Raw genomic sequence first — 14,917 nt, 5'->3', positions numbered from 1 at the left:
GTGGCGCACATCGCACGACCGGACGCTGAGGTCCAGCATCTGGTCAATATGACCGGAGCGTCCGGTCGGCCCATGTTCAGTGCAGTGAAGGGGTACAACGGCTCTATTTCATGGGGGCTTCTATTTAAGCCCCATGGCCGGCTCAAGCTCACTCTCTTGCACATTTTCATTGACATAGCAACCTTGTGAGCTTAGAAAAAGACCTCCCACTCATCTCCATCATTGATTCATCATCTTTGTGAGATTGGGAGAGAATCCAAGTGCATTGCTTGAGTGATTGCATCTAGAGGCACTTGGTATTCGTGTTGTGCTGCGGATTTCGCTTGTTACTCTTGGTGGTTGCCACCACCTAGACGGCTCGGTGCAGCGGTGGAGGATTGGCACGAGTTGGTGATTGTTCGTGGCCGTCTCCGGTGATTGTGAGGGGACTTGTACCTTCCCCGGTGGAGCGCCGAAAGGTAACTCTAGTAAATTGCTCGTGTCATTGAGTTACCTCACTTGTGGGTCGGTTCTTGCGGTGTCCAATTGTGTGGAAGAGGTTTGTGAAACACCTCTTAGCCGCCGAACCACCAAGTGTTGGTCGACACAACGGGGACGTAGCGTGTTGGCAAGCACGTGAACCTCGGGAGAAAATCGATTGTCTCTTGTCTTTGGCATTCTCCCGGTGATTGGCTATATATTCATCTTGTGATTGGTTTATCCCCTACATGTCGGTATAATCACCCTACTCACTTATTTACATTCTTGCAAACTAGTTGATATAAGCTCTTTAGTGTAATTAGAATTGAGAGCTTGCTTTATTATTTACATTCATCTAATTGAGCTCTTTAGAGTAGCAAGATTGAGAGCTCTTAGTGGGTAATTACATAGCAAGTTTGTGTGCCTTAGTAATCATTGCAACTAGAATTGTTGGATAGGTGGCTTGCAACCCTTGTAGAGCTAGAGCAAGTTTGCATTACGCTATTTGTCATACTAATCAAATTGCTCTAGTTGATTTGTAGATTTTTAAATAGGCTATTTACCCCCCTCTAGCCATATTATGACCTTTCAATAGCGCTCTCATTCAGTCTACGCAATGCCACTGAGACCGTTGGCTACCTTATGGTGCAACGCATGCCCCCATCCCCCACGAACGACGAGTTCGTGGGGATGACCGAATATATCGTAGAATCTTTCCATGACCTCCTTGTAGGAGATTCGGAGCCGCCCTCTAATTCTGACTCCAACAGGGGGAGCCATCACCCTTCTCGTGAATGTTTCATGGTAGGTACCCCCGAAGGGTACGTCGAAAGCATCCACGAGGGAGAGGCTACCTCAATGAATGGATTCGACGACGAGGTCGAGGGAGATGCAGGGGCCCCACCTCACCTATAGGTAGAGCAGCTGAAGGCCCGGCACCAAGAGCTCGAGGAAGCATGACTCTAGCTCGAGCAAGAACGCGCGAAGCTCGAATGAGAGATCGAGCGCCACAGAGACGGTGGGCGTGCGCGTGCCGTGGCCTGCGACGTGAACCAGAGGATCATCGAGGACGACGAAGCCCTCCCACACTTCACTTGGGCAAGCTAGAACATCGCTGCTGTGGTGGCCTTGCTCCGGGGGCTTCCGGGGCCTACGACACCCGAGGATCATCGGGCTCATCGCGAGATTCGCACACTATTCGAGTGTGTGGTGGCGCAACAGGCAGTAAGCTTGTTGTCCCAACGACGCGAGCTCGACGCCAGCCAGCGCGCACCCTAAGAGCAACCCAACAGGGACATGTCATCGTGGTTCTCCTACCTCTCTCTGTGTTGTGTTCGCTCTTCTTCAATACGATTCCTTCCTATCCCTACTCTAACACTAAACCCTTGATTTTTCTTAAACACACAATTGTTTTAGAACAATGGATCACTCAATAAACTGGATTGCAAATTTGGAAGTGACGGCAAACTCACCTCACTTGCAATGACTAAACCCTTGATTTTCTTATAGACAATTGCTCATAACAATGAATCACACAATAAACTGTTTTGCAAACTTGAAAATGAGACCAAAATCAAATCAGCTGAGACCAGGCAAACCATACTGTGGGTACTCGAAAGAAATACCATCTTAATATAATAGCCACCAAAAGAACATGCTTTGGATACAAAAAAACCTTTTTAGTTAGTTTCAGGTACAACCTAAGGCCATGGATAGTTTTATTCTTTGGTTTCATGGACATTTAATTTCATGACTCATCTAGAGTTGGAAACTAAGCAAAGAGAGTTTCATCCCCATGAAACCCACTTCTTCTCTCTCTTCTTAAAAAAGTTGTCATATCTTCAAAAATATTTATGTGGCAACCTATTAAATGCAGATAAAACTCAAATGAAACTCCCACTAAGATTATTTGATAGTATATTTGATTACAAATCAAATAGTATTAAGTTTGTATTATAATAATTAAAAAATGTTGGCCAAATTATTAGTCAAAGTTTATAAAGTTTGATTATTGACATAGACAAAATGCCTTATAAACTAGATCAGAGGGAGTACCTCATAGACTTCAGTGATGATTCTTACCTGATATTTTCCTTTTGTCCTTGGAGTGTCCCGACCAAGCCCTTGTAGCCCAGAACTCTCACCAGCCTCTCCCAGAACAGTGACTCGAGTACTCGATGTATCTCACTATATGTCTAAATCACGAACTTGGTCAACCATGGCACTAATAAGCCCTAACTCTAGTTAGCTCTTCTCCGGCAATGGACAACCTCATAGACACAAAGTTAACTTTTGGATCAAACTCTTGAAGGACAAGGACCCCAAATTCAACTCTCAAACCCTTAATCTCCTTTAAGTCGAATTTGGAACGAATGTGACAATTTTGTAAAGTCGTGCTAACTTCACCTAAACTGGATTCATCGGTTTTAGTCGCCGAAGGGCCCAATTTAACTTGACTAGCAAATGCATACAAGTTCTGAGGTTGTTTAGCAACCGGGGTTGATCCACTAGTAGATGCATCAATATGGTCAACCTTTTGACCTTCTAATCTATCAAAGCGAGCTATTATCATATTTACCATAGCTAGAAGGCTGCTATCATTGATAATTCTATGATCATCTAACATCTTAGCAAAACCATCATGAGTAGGATGAGGGTCATCAATCTTTGCGTTGTTCTTTACGATTCGTCGAAGACAAGTTCTTTATATTGAGCTACAACACCCCGCTCATCGACAATGTAGCTCGTGAGCTGAGAGCAGATTTTAGATCGGCTGCGTATCTTGCCTGCAACATCTTGCGAAAGGTCCTCTAGGAGTTGATCGAAGTTTGAGGGCAAGATGATGTTGTCCTGATTCTGTTAGCAGATGAGTGCTAGCTCACATGTGCCGTGCAAACACGGTGATAGCTGGCAGTGCTGCGAAACATGACCTAGCCAACTTCTGAACCAAGCCTAGCTAGTTTTTGTAGAGAACGCGCAGAAACCCATGGACGCCTCCCGGGAAGACCTGTTAGGGAGGCACGCTTGGGGATGATCTAAGGTTGGCAAGACCACTTAGATCGCCCACTGTAACCCCGCTGAAACGCTATGAGTGTTGTGACTTCAATTTCTAGTTTACGAAACCAGTTGACACCGCTGTAACCCGTGGTTGAACAAGCCTAGTGACCAGGTGAGTTGCCCAACTATGAGTGCTGTGACTTAGGGCCTATTTGGCTCCTGCAGCATGTCATTCTGCCACGAGTCTTAGCGCGCCACAAGTGCAACGAACAAAACAAGCGTCTACGTTTGGTCAAAATTGGCGTAGAATTACACAGCGAATGGTTAACACTTTCAGCACGTCCAAGACGTGGCAATAACTAAACATAGATACGGCGCGCCACCATTCAGCGTGCTATGGCTGTGAGCCATACCCTTAACTTGTAGAGAAGATTTGCGGTTTTATTAAATATATACATGGTGTGCCGTATGGCTAGATTCATGCTTAACCTACCCGTAATTCTTAGCACGGTAGCAAAAGCCAATGTTTGGGGATTTTATTGACTACATGTGCCGCTAGCTGGTGAAGAGATTTAGTATTTTTTTTTCCGCATCATTAAACATACCCACATAGAGCAAAGGTACGCCCTCTGAGGTTTTCAGCTCAGTGGTGTTGTCAAAAGCTGAAAGGCCCTTGGACCGAAAATACGTGCCACAGAGGCGGCGGATATCACAAAACGTGTCCACCGTCCCAATGTCACAAAACGTGTCCACCGTCCCATACGGAGAACAGGAAAAGAGATCTGTGCAGTTCAGTTTCTTTATATAGAAACGAAGGTGAAACTGCAAAATCCTCCGATTTGATTGAGTTTGACCATCTCACTATCTCAGTGAACAAACAGTAGGCGCAACTGAACCCCGGGAAAAGGTGAGAGTAAAAATAACCCCCACACCGCGACTCTGTCTTCTAACGCCGGATCCTAATCCGCCATTAACGTCCTCCGCTCGAGAGCTCGACGCCTATCGCAGAGGCGCGAGTTCCCCGTTCTGTTATAAACCTGCGCCGCGCCCTCCCGTCCTCTCTCCGCCCCCAGCCCCCCCTCTTCGTCGCGGGATCCGAGGGGCGCGCGCTTGCGTCAGGTCCGCGAGACGCGATGCTCACGTGCATCGCGTGCTCCAAGCACCTCCCGGGCGGCGCGCCGCCGCTGCGCGAGCCGCCGGAGGAGGAGGACGACGACGAAGACCACGCCATCGCCGGAGGCGGCGGTGAATCGGCGACGACGCCCGGCACGAGGCACGCCGTCAAGTCGCTCACCGCTCAGGTTGGTCGCCGTGCTTGAGTTCTTGAAATGTTCCCCCTTTGGGCCTTTGGTGGCGATAATTGAAATCCAGTGGTTGTTCTCGGTGCCTTTGTGATTTTCTGATCATGAAATGGACCAGGGTTCCAATTGTTGTTGGTTTAGACTGAGTGGAAAATTTGTTTTTTTTATGTGTGTATCTGATCAAATGTACCTTGCCTTGGCCTGGGAGAAGCGCAAACTGGTACCAATTCGGCCTGCTTTGAGGGTTTTGAGGCGTTGGAATGGTTCAATTTCTCCAAAATCTCAATGTTTTTTGAAATGTTTGGTACAAAATTTGTTTGGACGGTGTGAAGTGCGAGCTGGGCAGTACGATTGATGGATGATGGGAGATTTTCGTGGGTTTCAGATCAAGGACATGGCGCTGAAGGCATCGGGCGCGTACCGGCACTGCAAGCCGTGCGCCGGCTCGTCCTCCTCGGCGGCGTCGCGGCCGCAGCAACCGTACTACCACGGCGCGTACGCGGAGTCCGGGTCTGACCGCTTCCACTATTCGTACCAGCGCGCCGGCAGCTCCGCAGCATCGACGCCGTGGTTGCGCACGGGGGGCGCGATGTCCAGCGGTGACATCACGCCGTCGGTCAGCGCGCGCACCGACTTCCTCTCCGGCGATGAGGACGGGGATGATGAAGAGGAAACGGCGGCTGGCAGCAGCGAGGAGGATGAGGCGAAGGAGTGGGTCGCCCAGGTAGAGCCCGGGGTGCTCATCACCTTCCTCTCGCTGCCGCGGGGCGGCAATGGTCTGAAGCGCATCCGATTCAGGTGAGATCTTGCTCTCATTTGTGCCAAACATTTGCTCATTGGTAGAACAACTTGGTTGATACTTGCAACAGATATTAGTGCTTAAAATTCAATAAATTTGGTTTAGATTTTTAGTTTACTTTCGTTGGATGCTGTGGGCATCACCTTGTCCATTGCCCAAGCAACCGGAAAACATAGGTTTGCATCTCTGCGATGCCGAATTTTGTGCATACTGGTTTGTTATTTAAGGAAACTTGTACAATTCATTTGGTTTGTTCCTTCTGTTCCTGAATGATTGTTCTTGAGCTCTAGGATTATTTCATAAGTTTCCATGTGGTAACAGAGGAAGCAAAATGAGTAAGAAAGTTATTGGTCCGGAAAAAATTGAAGCGTCTAATCCTGGAAAAATTTAAACTTTGATCTTGTTAGCTAAATTTGGAGTTCCAATGATCCTTCGATTGAGTATTGGTTTCATATTTTTAGGTAAACGAGACAAGTATATGCTTTATCTTGCTTTTCGCCTTTGTTGTTTTGTTCCTTTTGATCTTTTCCACCTTTGCTTTCATGAGAAGTTCGGAATTTGAAAGAGGAAAAGAAAAGGAGATTGTACACTAAGAATAAAATGGAGAAGGAAGGGATAAAGACATATCTACCATTCGAAGAGTCAAATAGAAACACTGATTCATCACTGTTCTGAACAAGCATAAAAGACATCGCTTTGGGTACTCATATGATTACATGAGTTCGAATTAGAAGGAATTTTTTGAACAATGCACAATAGATTTCTAAATTTGGGGGGGAACCGTGTGAGAATCTCAACACCTGCAACTTCTGTGCATGAGCTGCAGTCCTTCTGCAATTCCAATATCTCTCTTTTCTAGACATAAGTTATTTGTGTACTTTTTATTCCAAATAAAAAAATATTCTACTTGTCCCAGCCACCAAGAAAAGGGACATTTAAGATGTTTTGCCATCAGCTTAGTGTTTAATCAGCGCAGGCAGTTATAAACGTGTGTGTACAATATGGCTTGAACAGATGACTAAAAAGCACACGGAAATTTGTTATGTAATCTCTTATTTCTCAAAGCATCATGTGTTGATTTCTGACAAAATTTCCATTCTTCAAATGGTACACTGTGCATTTGAACTACATGGGTCTAAGGGCATGATTCCTACAAAGAGCATCTAGTTAGTCACTCACATGCTGCAACAGGACAATATCTGGATCTGTCTGCCAGAAAGCTAATAAATTTGTACTTCTAAATTATTCATCAGAGCATCAATTAAATGTCACTTACATTTGAAACTCTACCAGGTAGAATAGCTCTGAAGCCAAGCTTGCACATTCATGCTTCTATGAGTCCATGCCATACATTTCAGACTCAGCTTTTTTCTTCCTGCTCTATGATGAGATTATTAGGTTAACGCAATCTGTCTTAACCTAATAATCTCATCATAGAGCAGGAAGAAAAAAGTGAGTCTGAAATGTAGAGGACCACCATCTAGTAGTCTTAATGGAACAAAATTAAAGGACAAAAACTGCAAGTGGTTGTGTTCGTTCGTTGTCCTTCTGTAATAAAGAAAGGGTAGCCTTGCTTTGGTATCTCATTATTCTAATGGGGTCCCTCCCCCCCCTGCTTATGCGGGGAGCCAACCAACCTAGATAATTGGATTGGTGGCACTTCTTTGGCTATTTTATTTGAAGTAGTGCTGGCTTTCATGTAGATCTTGTAAATGACTCCTAGAAACTTGATTCATACACTATCAAGGAAAAAAGATACTTGTGAAATTTATTACAATGTTCTGAACTTTTGAAATGGTTAAGTATTTTTTTTTTCAGATTGGAATGTATTTCTGTATTAAGAATGTTATGAGAGAAGTTCCTCGTGGTACGCTTCTTTGATTACCTACCACCAGTAATGTTACATGGGATGAGGGCGTAATAAAAGATTGTTATTCTATATGGGAAGATGAACTGAATTTGGAACGCTAATATGGTTCACTTGTAGCTTATTTTCGTGGTCTAAAAACAAATCATGAGATTTTCTGAGTGTTGGTGCTTTGTCTATAAACATGAACTGTAAGAACAATCATTCTTGTCACATGTGTGGATTAGCTCAGCAGAACTCAGCCAATCATATTCTAAATGAAATGCCCACCAATCATCCATTGATAGTTTGTGCAAAGCTGAACACTGGTAGAGAGAACAATCTTTAGCTTTTTGCCAACAGGAGATTCTAATTCGTAGCTGGGAGAGCAAGTTGGCTAGTAATTTAGTTCTTTTTGTAGTTCATATAATTTGTAGGAATGGATGGGTATATCTGTTTATGAGCATTCTAGCATGGTTCAATATAAACAAAATTGCTCACTTGCTCAGTATGGTTTAATATAAACAAAAATATGTTGCTGCACTAAGTAAGAATTAGCTTGCATAAGTTTAATGATGTTGGGACAAAATAAGGAGACGGACAAGTTTGTCTTCTGTTGGTCCAGTATGGTCCTTCCTCTTCTTCGCTATTTACTTTACAATATGCTTGCTTCTTGTTTCAGGTGACAAAAGTACAAAACTAAGTGTTTTCTGTATGATAATGACAACTTACCAGTTTCTGTTGTGTTCCTTCATGCATGGACTAACGCACAATAGCCGTGAAATGTTCAACAAATGGCAAGCACAAAGATGGTGGACTGAAAATTACGAGAAGGTCATGGAGCTTTACAACGTTCTGAAGTTCAACAGTCAAGCTGCTCCTCTGCCAAGCATTCCAAGGTCTGAAAATGAGGTAAGAGCCCCTTTGAATCACCTTTCAAGATGTGATTATTTGAAGCATGCCTTCTTATGTTGTCCCCTGCTGTGTCATGGCTTGCACTTCATGCAGAGCTCCAAAGATGATAACCCAGCTACAGCTCCCCTTAACAAGGGGCAGCCAGTGCATACTTTGCACAGACCACTAAAAGCTAGTGGAGCCATAGGATATTCGTCTTCAGATTGTCTTCATCACCAACCCAATCATCTTGGCAACATTTACCGCCAAGACCGCTACCTTGGGCACCAATGCTATGATTCAGTTGGACTGGCATCAACGCCTAAGTTATCAAGCATTAGTGGAGCAAAGACAGAAACTTCTATTGATGCATCAGTCAGGACAAGCTCATCTCCTGAAGAGATCGATCGATCAGGTGAACTTTCAGCCTCTATTAGCAACACAAGTGACCAAGAGAGGGAATGGGTAGAAGAGGACGAGTCTGGTGTGTATATTACTATTCGAGCTTTGCCTGGTGGCATCAGAGAACTACGTCGCGTCAGATTCAGGTTTGCTGTTTTCTGCTTATGATCATGGTTTTTGGATGGATTACCTTAGTGGGTGTGTGAATAGAACTATTATCTCCCTGCAATTATTATGTGCTCATTGAGAGCCTGGACTTTTGCAAAGATATTGCTACTCAATTTGCAAACTAAACTTGTATCAACAATATATAGTATGAGTGAGATTACTTTTAAGAACACATTGGTTGACTATAAAATCGAGAACCTCTGTCCTTTTTTTTTGATATGGTTAGAGAACTTACTCTTTTCTGTCTGTTCTTTGTGCAGCCGGCAGAGATTCAGTGAGATGCATGCCAGGTTGTGGTGGGAAGAAAACCGAGCGAGGATACATGAGCAATATCTCTGAGAGAAGACGTGTCAATTACATTTTACCATTCGCTACTTCTACCATCATAGAAACATCTCTGTACATCGGGCACTAACATCGTGTCATCAGGTTTGCTCCTTGCTGGCGCAACAATGACCCTGGGCAGCTAGGACTGTTTGCATTGCATGTGTAGTGTGACAGAACTGACAGTGGGCTTCGAGGCTTATTTTTTTTCTTTTCTTTTTGTGTCTAACATTTGCTCGACGGCTTATGTGAGAAAAAAATTGAGAAATTGTACCTTTTTATACCAACCATAAGTTACTGTTTTGGAAAACAAAACTGGACTGATGGCTTCATGATAATCACTGAATTGACGCATGATAATCACTGATGGCTAGTCCAAGCATGAGCACTAGTGATTCTCCGCATGTAAAGTCATTTCCGTGCATCAACAGAAGCTTTGAGAGAGATTGTTTATTTGCATTAGTCTTAATTTGTATTGGATTTTATACGGTACTCTCTTTGTCCTAAAATAACCACGAATTTTGCTTCTCATCCGCTTCCTGAGGAGTGACTTTTTATTTAAAAAATAACTAGGTACATAGAAAATAATATTAATATTTATATCTCTAAACAAGTTTATTATGAACGTATATTCAGCGATCAATCTAACAATAGTTATAATAAACATAGTATCTTTTTTATATATTTGGTCAAATATTAAAATGGTTGACTCCTTAGAAAGCAAGATAGTCGATTATTTTGTGATGGAGTATATCTAAGCTAGCATAAGGGTCCGTTTGGTTGGGCTTTGGACTTTGGCTTTTGGCCCCAAAAGTTAAAAGCCCAATCAAAGGGGCTGCTTTTCCAGGCGGCTTTTTCAGAAGCAGCTGCTTTTCCGTAGTACAGTTTTGAAAGCTGGTTTGACCCTGCTTTTGGCTTTTGGCTTTCTGCTTTTCGAAATTGGTGGAATAAAAAGCTCTTCCATAGTTGTTTCAAGAGAGATAAATATAGAAGGTATATTTTATACTTGTTTAACCAAACAGCTTTCAGCTTTTCTACAGCTCACAGCCCACAGCAGCTTTCCCACAGCTCACAGCCCACAGCAGTTTTTTTCTACAGCCACAGCTCAACCAAACACACCCTAAGTGTATGCGATGTCTTTTGTTTGGTTATTCGCACAAACAAACTATAGTTGGTAAGATTATGTTTGGTTCCTTATATTATGTAGCACGTGGTCACCAATGTGTGCTAGAAGTCTCATGTTCTAAATTTCTAATCCAGGTGGAGGAGGTGAAGAGCCTGCATTTTTTGTGTTGCCCCGTTGATTTGTGCAAATCTGTATTGACTAATATGATTAAATTTGGCATACTAGTAGCTAGTGTTGTGTTGAACTTTAAGCGGCATGCAAGCCTCTATAAAGAGTCTTTTCGGGGAATCAAACATGGATAAATTACACTACACAAGTCTGAATATAAGCTAATGCATCTAATCAATCAGACCCTTAAATCATGTGCATATCTAGGTTAGTAAATAAAAGGGTTAGTAGTGACTAAAATTATGTGTGCAAATAGTTCAAGAAGAGAGAAACTGAAAAGATATATAAACGTTCGCTGATAATGTTTGAGCTATCAGACTGCGAATGTTCTGAACACATTAAAAAACAGAAAGAATGCAATGTTTTAATAAAGGAGTATTTTTGAAGGCAGCATCCACAAACTATTGATGGCTTGATGAAAAGAAAAACCCCTGGAGCCAATCATCTTCAATTTGTGTGCTACCTGCCTACCTGGATACTCTTAAGCCTTCTCACTACCGGCTGCTATACCAGAACTGGAAAAACCGATGAAGCGAAAAAGGGCGAAACCAGTGTGCCCGTCCCAATCAGGGGGCGTAGGAGAATTTACTTTGGGCAGATTAATCATACTTTAGACCAGCGGATTTCCATCTCTTTGTCAGTGTCATGCACCAGGAAACAAAGATTGTAACCATATGATTGCATTTTCTGTTTCTGAGTCATGAAAAGTTTCCAGTGTGGCACCTTTCCGTTCAGCAAGTAGTATAATAATGTTCTCAAGACAATTCAGAAACCAGAGGCCATATGTAAAGATAAGCATTAAGCAATTTTGCATTGCCAGAGTTCATCATCAACAAGATCGTAAATAGGGATGAAAAATATAATATCGGTGATATCCGTCCGTATCCGATCCGTTTTCATCCCTAATCGTAAATGAGGGACAGCCAAAGATCAAATCAAAATTCTAGTCAAGATATAAGCAGCTGACATGAACAAGACCAAATTTGCAATAGCTATTAGACTATTACTCCTGTTTTCTAAGTACAAACTCTCCTCCAATCACAGCATATGGTAATTCAAACCTTATCAGTATGCATACAGTGAGGACTGATGACCAAACAAAGAACCACGCCCTAAGCTACAATTTACCTCCAATTCTATTTGCGCACAAAATTACATTTTACACAAACGTTCCCACGCTGAAAATCATTTTCCTTTATGCCCTCTTATGGCCGTGATATCTCCATCGGCCTCGCTTCGCCGAGCACACGCCCTGAGCCGCCTTTCGCTGCCTCGACGACGTTTTCTTCGCCGTCACCATCATCATCATCTTCTCCATGGTCGTTTCCCCTAACCAGCGGCACGTACCGCGGCTCCTCCTTGTAGAGGCTGCACATCCGGAGGCAGAGCGCGACCACGAGCACGACGGTGGCGGACAGGTACCAGCTGAACTGCAGGTTGACGAGCGATTTGGCGCGGGCGAGCGCGCCGCCTTCATCGCGGCACCGCGCGACGTCGTGCCCGTCCTCGTGGCTCAGGACGCATCCCTTGGGCAGGAGCGCGGGCGTCCACAGCATGACACCCATGGCCACGAACCAGACGCCCTGGAGCACCAGGCTCGCTGACCGCACCAGGCTCACCGCGAAGCTCCGGGGCGCCGCGACGCCGAGGACCGTCGTGGCGAGCGTGACGGCGACGACGCCCTGCAGGAGGAGGTGGTACTGGCCCTCCACGCCCACGTGGTCCGCCGAGTGGAGGTGGAACAGCATCAGCTCCTGCGCGAACGCCGCGGCGGCGGCAAGCTGGGACACCGCGTCCCGGCACGGCGCCGCCCGGCCGGCGCGGTCGAGGAGGATGGCGGACGCGGCGTAGACGAGCAGCGCGAGCGAGATGGACGCGTGCTCGAAGTTGTGGAGGTGGTCCGAGGGCACCGTGCCGTCGTCGTCGAACGGCTGGTGCCTCGCTGGGCCGACGATGAGCTCCATGAGGATGGACGCGACGGCGCCGGCGATGACGAGAATGAGCTCCAGGTGGCGCGCGCCGCGCACGGGGAACCAGACGGGCGCGACGTAGGAGCCGGGACGCAGCAGGAAGAGCCTGATGTGGTTGTAGAGGTGCCATAGGCCGACGACGATGAAGCCCACGCCCGGTGCGACGTGGCCGACGAGCGTGCCCATGACGCGCCAGCGTTGATCGAGTTGGGTTGGGTCTTTGCTTATTCTCCGGTGTGGGCGTGTAGGAGAGCAAGGCAGCAAGCGATGGTGTGGCCGTTTTGGGTTTGAGGTCTCCAGGTTTTAAGATGGTTTGACTACGGCTTGGAAGGTTTTACGAGCTTCTTCCGTTGAGTTGGACTTTGCATTTTGTGCACGTGACACACTCTTCTCTCTAGAACATTTCAAATTTTGTTTAGGCGTTCTTGTGTGGTATTATTTACTGGCGTTCTTGTGTGGTATTATTTACTGGTATATAACGCTAATCTAAAAATTTGTCACGTACCTCGTACCATTAATAAAAACATGTACTTTGATGGTGGACATTGTAAGTAATATGAACCCGGGCAAGGGTTTAGTGATTTTGATAGTTAATTATCAACAATAATAATATGGACTAACAACAGGTGCTAGTATATAAGGTACATTAGCCCGTAGGATATAAAGATGAACTTGAGCTAGACTAAAGTGAAGATCTCAAGCAATCAACATATCTAGATGATAGAACTTATTTAGCAACTCAGTATAGGTGCTCACGCATTTCGGCTAGTTAAGTGCCGATGGACGAGTAATATAACCTTTAATATATTTGTTAGAATCTTAAGATTTTCAGCTCAATTTCTCGGAGATGTTTGAGTGTGAATATGTATAAGCTCAAACCTCCTGCTGTTTTCCCTACGTACGGAAAGTCAAATGCAACTCTTTCTGTCTCCCCCCCCCCCCCCCCCCCCCCCCCACACACACACACACGCGTTCATCTGCGAACCGAATGGCTCGCTGGAATCATGTTAGCTAGTATAGCAAAGTCAGATTAAATTCCACCAGGCAGCGCCCATAGAATCTCTCTCTCTCTCTCTCACACGAATAGAGATTAGCATCGTCTCGAATGGTGGTGTCCAAGTTTTGCTCTCTTGACCAGACCAATAACGGTCAAATCAAGTAGCCTATATCTATTGGCGGCGTGTCCGGACTCTGCGCCTGCACTCATTTCGCACGCCTCACACGAGGCCCGCACCGCCCCGAACATCACTGCATCGAGAAGAGGGGGAGCGGGCAGTGCCCGCCTGTGCCTCTGGTTCGGATGCCCAGCCGACACTAGGAGGAGGCGGAGACACCGAGGTGAAGCAGCAGAAGGTGAGGAGGAAGATGCAACACCTGATCTATTTTTGAAATATCCAGATACAACACTTGCAACATACGTCTGAAGACAGATGAAACACTTGAAACATGCACCTGAAACACTTGCAAAAACACCTTAAAAAACACTTGAAACAATTGTAAAATATACGCAACATCCAGATAAAACACTTATAACATATGTGTGAAACATATGCAACATCCAAATAAACGCACTTGCAACATACGTCTAAAAAACAGATAAAACATAGGGAACAGAAGCTTGCAACATATGTGTACAACCATTTCAACATATGCAACATCCCGATTTTACTTTTGCAATATCCATATGAAACACTTGCAACATACCTATGAAACGTATAAAACACTTGAAACATAAGCTTGCAACATGCTCTTTCATCATAACATCTCCTTGCTGCTTGCAAATAGAGGCTAGTCGACGCATGGATTTTACCGATGGCATGGAGCTCGCCACTCCAGTGGAGAAGGCCGCAGAGGTCTGGTGGAATGGTGTTACACTGTACAGTCTTTTGCTAAAACACTGCATGAGCATCATACTTATGTATAAATGTGTGTAACATAGTATGTAAAGCAATATACGTAACTTGAAATGTTCATCGGAAAAGCGAAACGAATGTTATATTTCATGTCGCGTTGTGTCACTTAGGGTTCTAGACGAATTTTTATTGAACGAAAATGCTATAGAACGCATACCCAGCACTTTAATAAAGTTTGTAGTATAAACTTCGTAGGTGGCGATGAAATACTTGCGGTCGAGAACTGAATTTGCTAGATAGCTTACTCAATAGCTTGGAAATCGAAGTTTACGCGAATCCGAATAAAAACTTAAGTCATTTTTTAAGTTGGAAAATGGACCGACGAAGCGAAGTTTGGGAATTTTTATAGGAGAATCGATTTAAGTAGCAGTATGGTTTTAGGGTTTGTTTTAGTAGCTTGACATCCCATCTCGAGCGTTAAATAGTTAGTTAGCTACTAGGTCATTGATTTGGATTTTTGGGTAGCTTTAAAAAGCGTGCATGACACGGTTGCAGTGTCTGGGCACGATCACCGTGCCGGCACTCGGCGTCGCCGTGCCTGCTGCCCAAC

At 44.7% G+C, this 14,917-nt stretch overlaps 2 protein-coding genes across 2 annotated transcripts; one reads left to right on the top strand and one right to left on the bottom strand.

Moving 5' to 3' along the window:
• Nucleotides 1-4,394: 4,394 nt before the first annotated feature.
• On the top strand, nt 4,395-9,546 carry LOC136473218 (protein Brevis radix-like 1). The gene is made up of 5 exons (XM_066470897.1): nt 4,395-4,757; nt 5,143-5,555; nt 8,179-8,314; nt 8,411-8,844; nt 9,127-9,546. The coding sequence occupies exons 1-5, from the start codon at nt 4,590-4,592 to the stop codon at nt 9,203-9,205; spliced, it is 1,230 nt and encodes a 409-aa protein (XP_066326994.1). The 5' UTR covers nt 4,395-4,589; the 3' UTR covers nt 9,206-9,546.
• A 2,143-nt stretch (nt 9,547-11,689) lies between these two features.
• On the bottom strand, nt 11,690-12,640 carry LOC136473216 (uncharacterized). Its single transcript, XM_066470896.1, has one exon. The coding sequence runs from the start codon at nt 12,638-12,640 to the stop codon at nt 11,690-11,692; it is 951 nt and encodes a 316-aa protein (XP_066326993.1).
• Between the last annotated feature and the right edge of the window lie 2,277 nt (nt 12,641-14,917).

The sequence above is a fragment of the Miscanthus floridulus genome, chromosome 8 (genome assembly GCF_019320115.1).
Source record: "Miscanthus floridulus cultivar M001 chromosome 8, ASM1932011v1, whole genome shotgun sequence".
Taxonomy (NCBI): domain Eukaryota; kingdom Viridiplantae; phylum Streptophyta; class Magnoliopsida; order Poales; family Poaceae; genus Miscanthus; species Miscanthus floridulus.
Note: the sequence above shows the minus strand (reverse complement) of the source record. Positions and strands in the feature narration are given on the sequence as shown.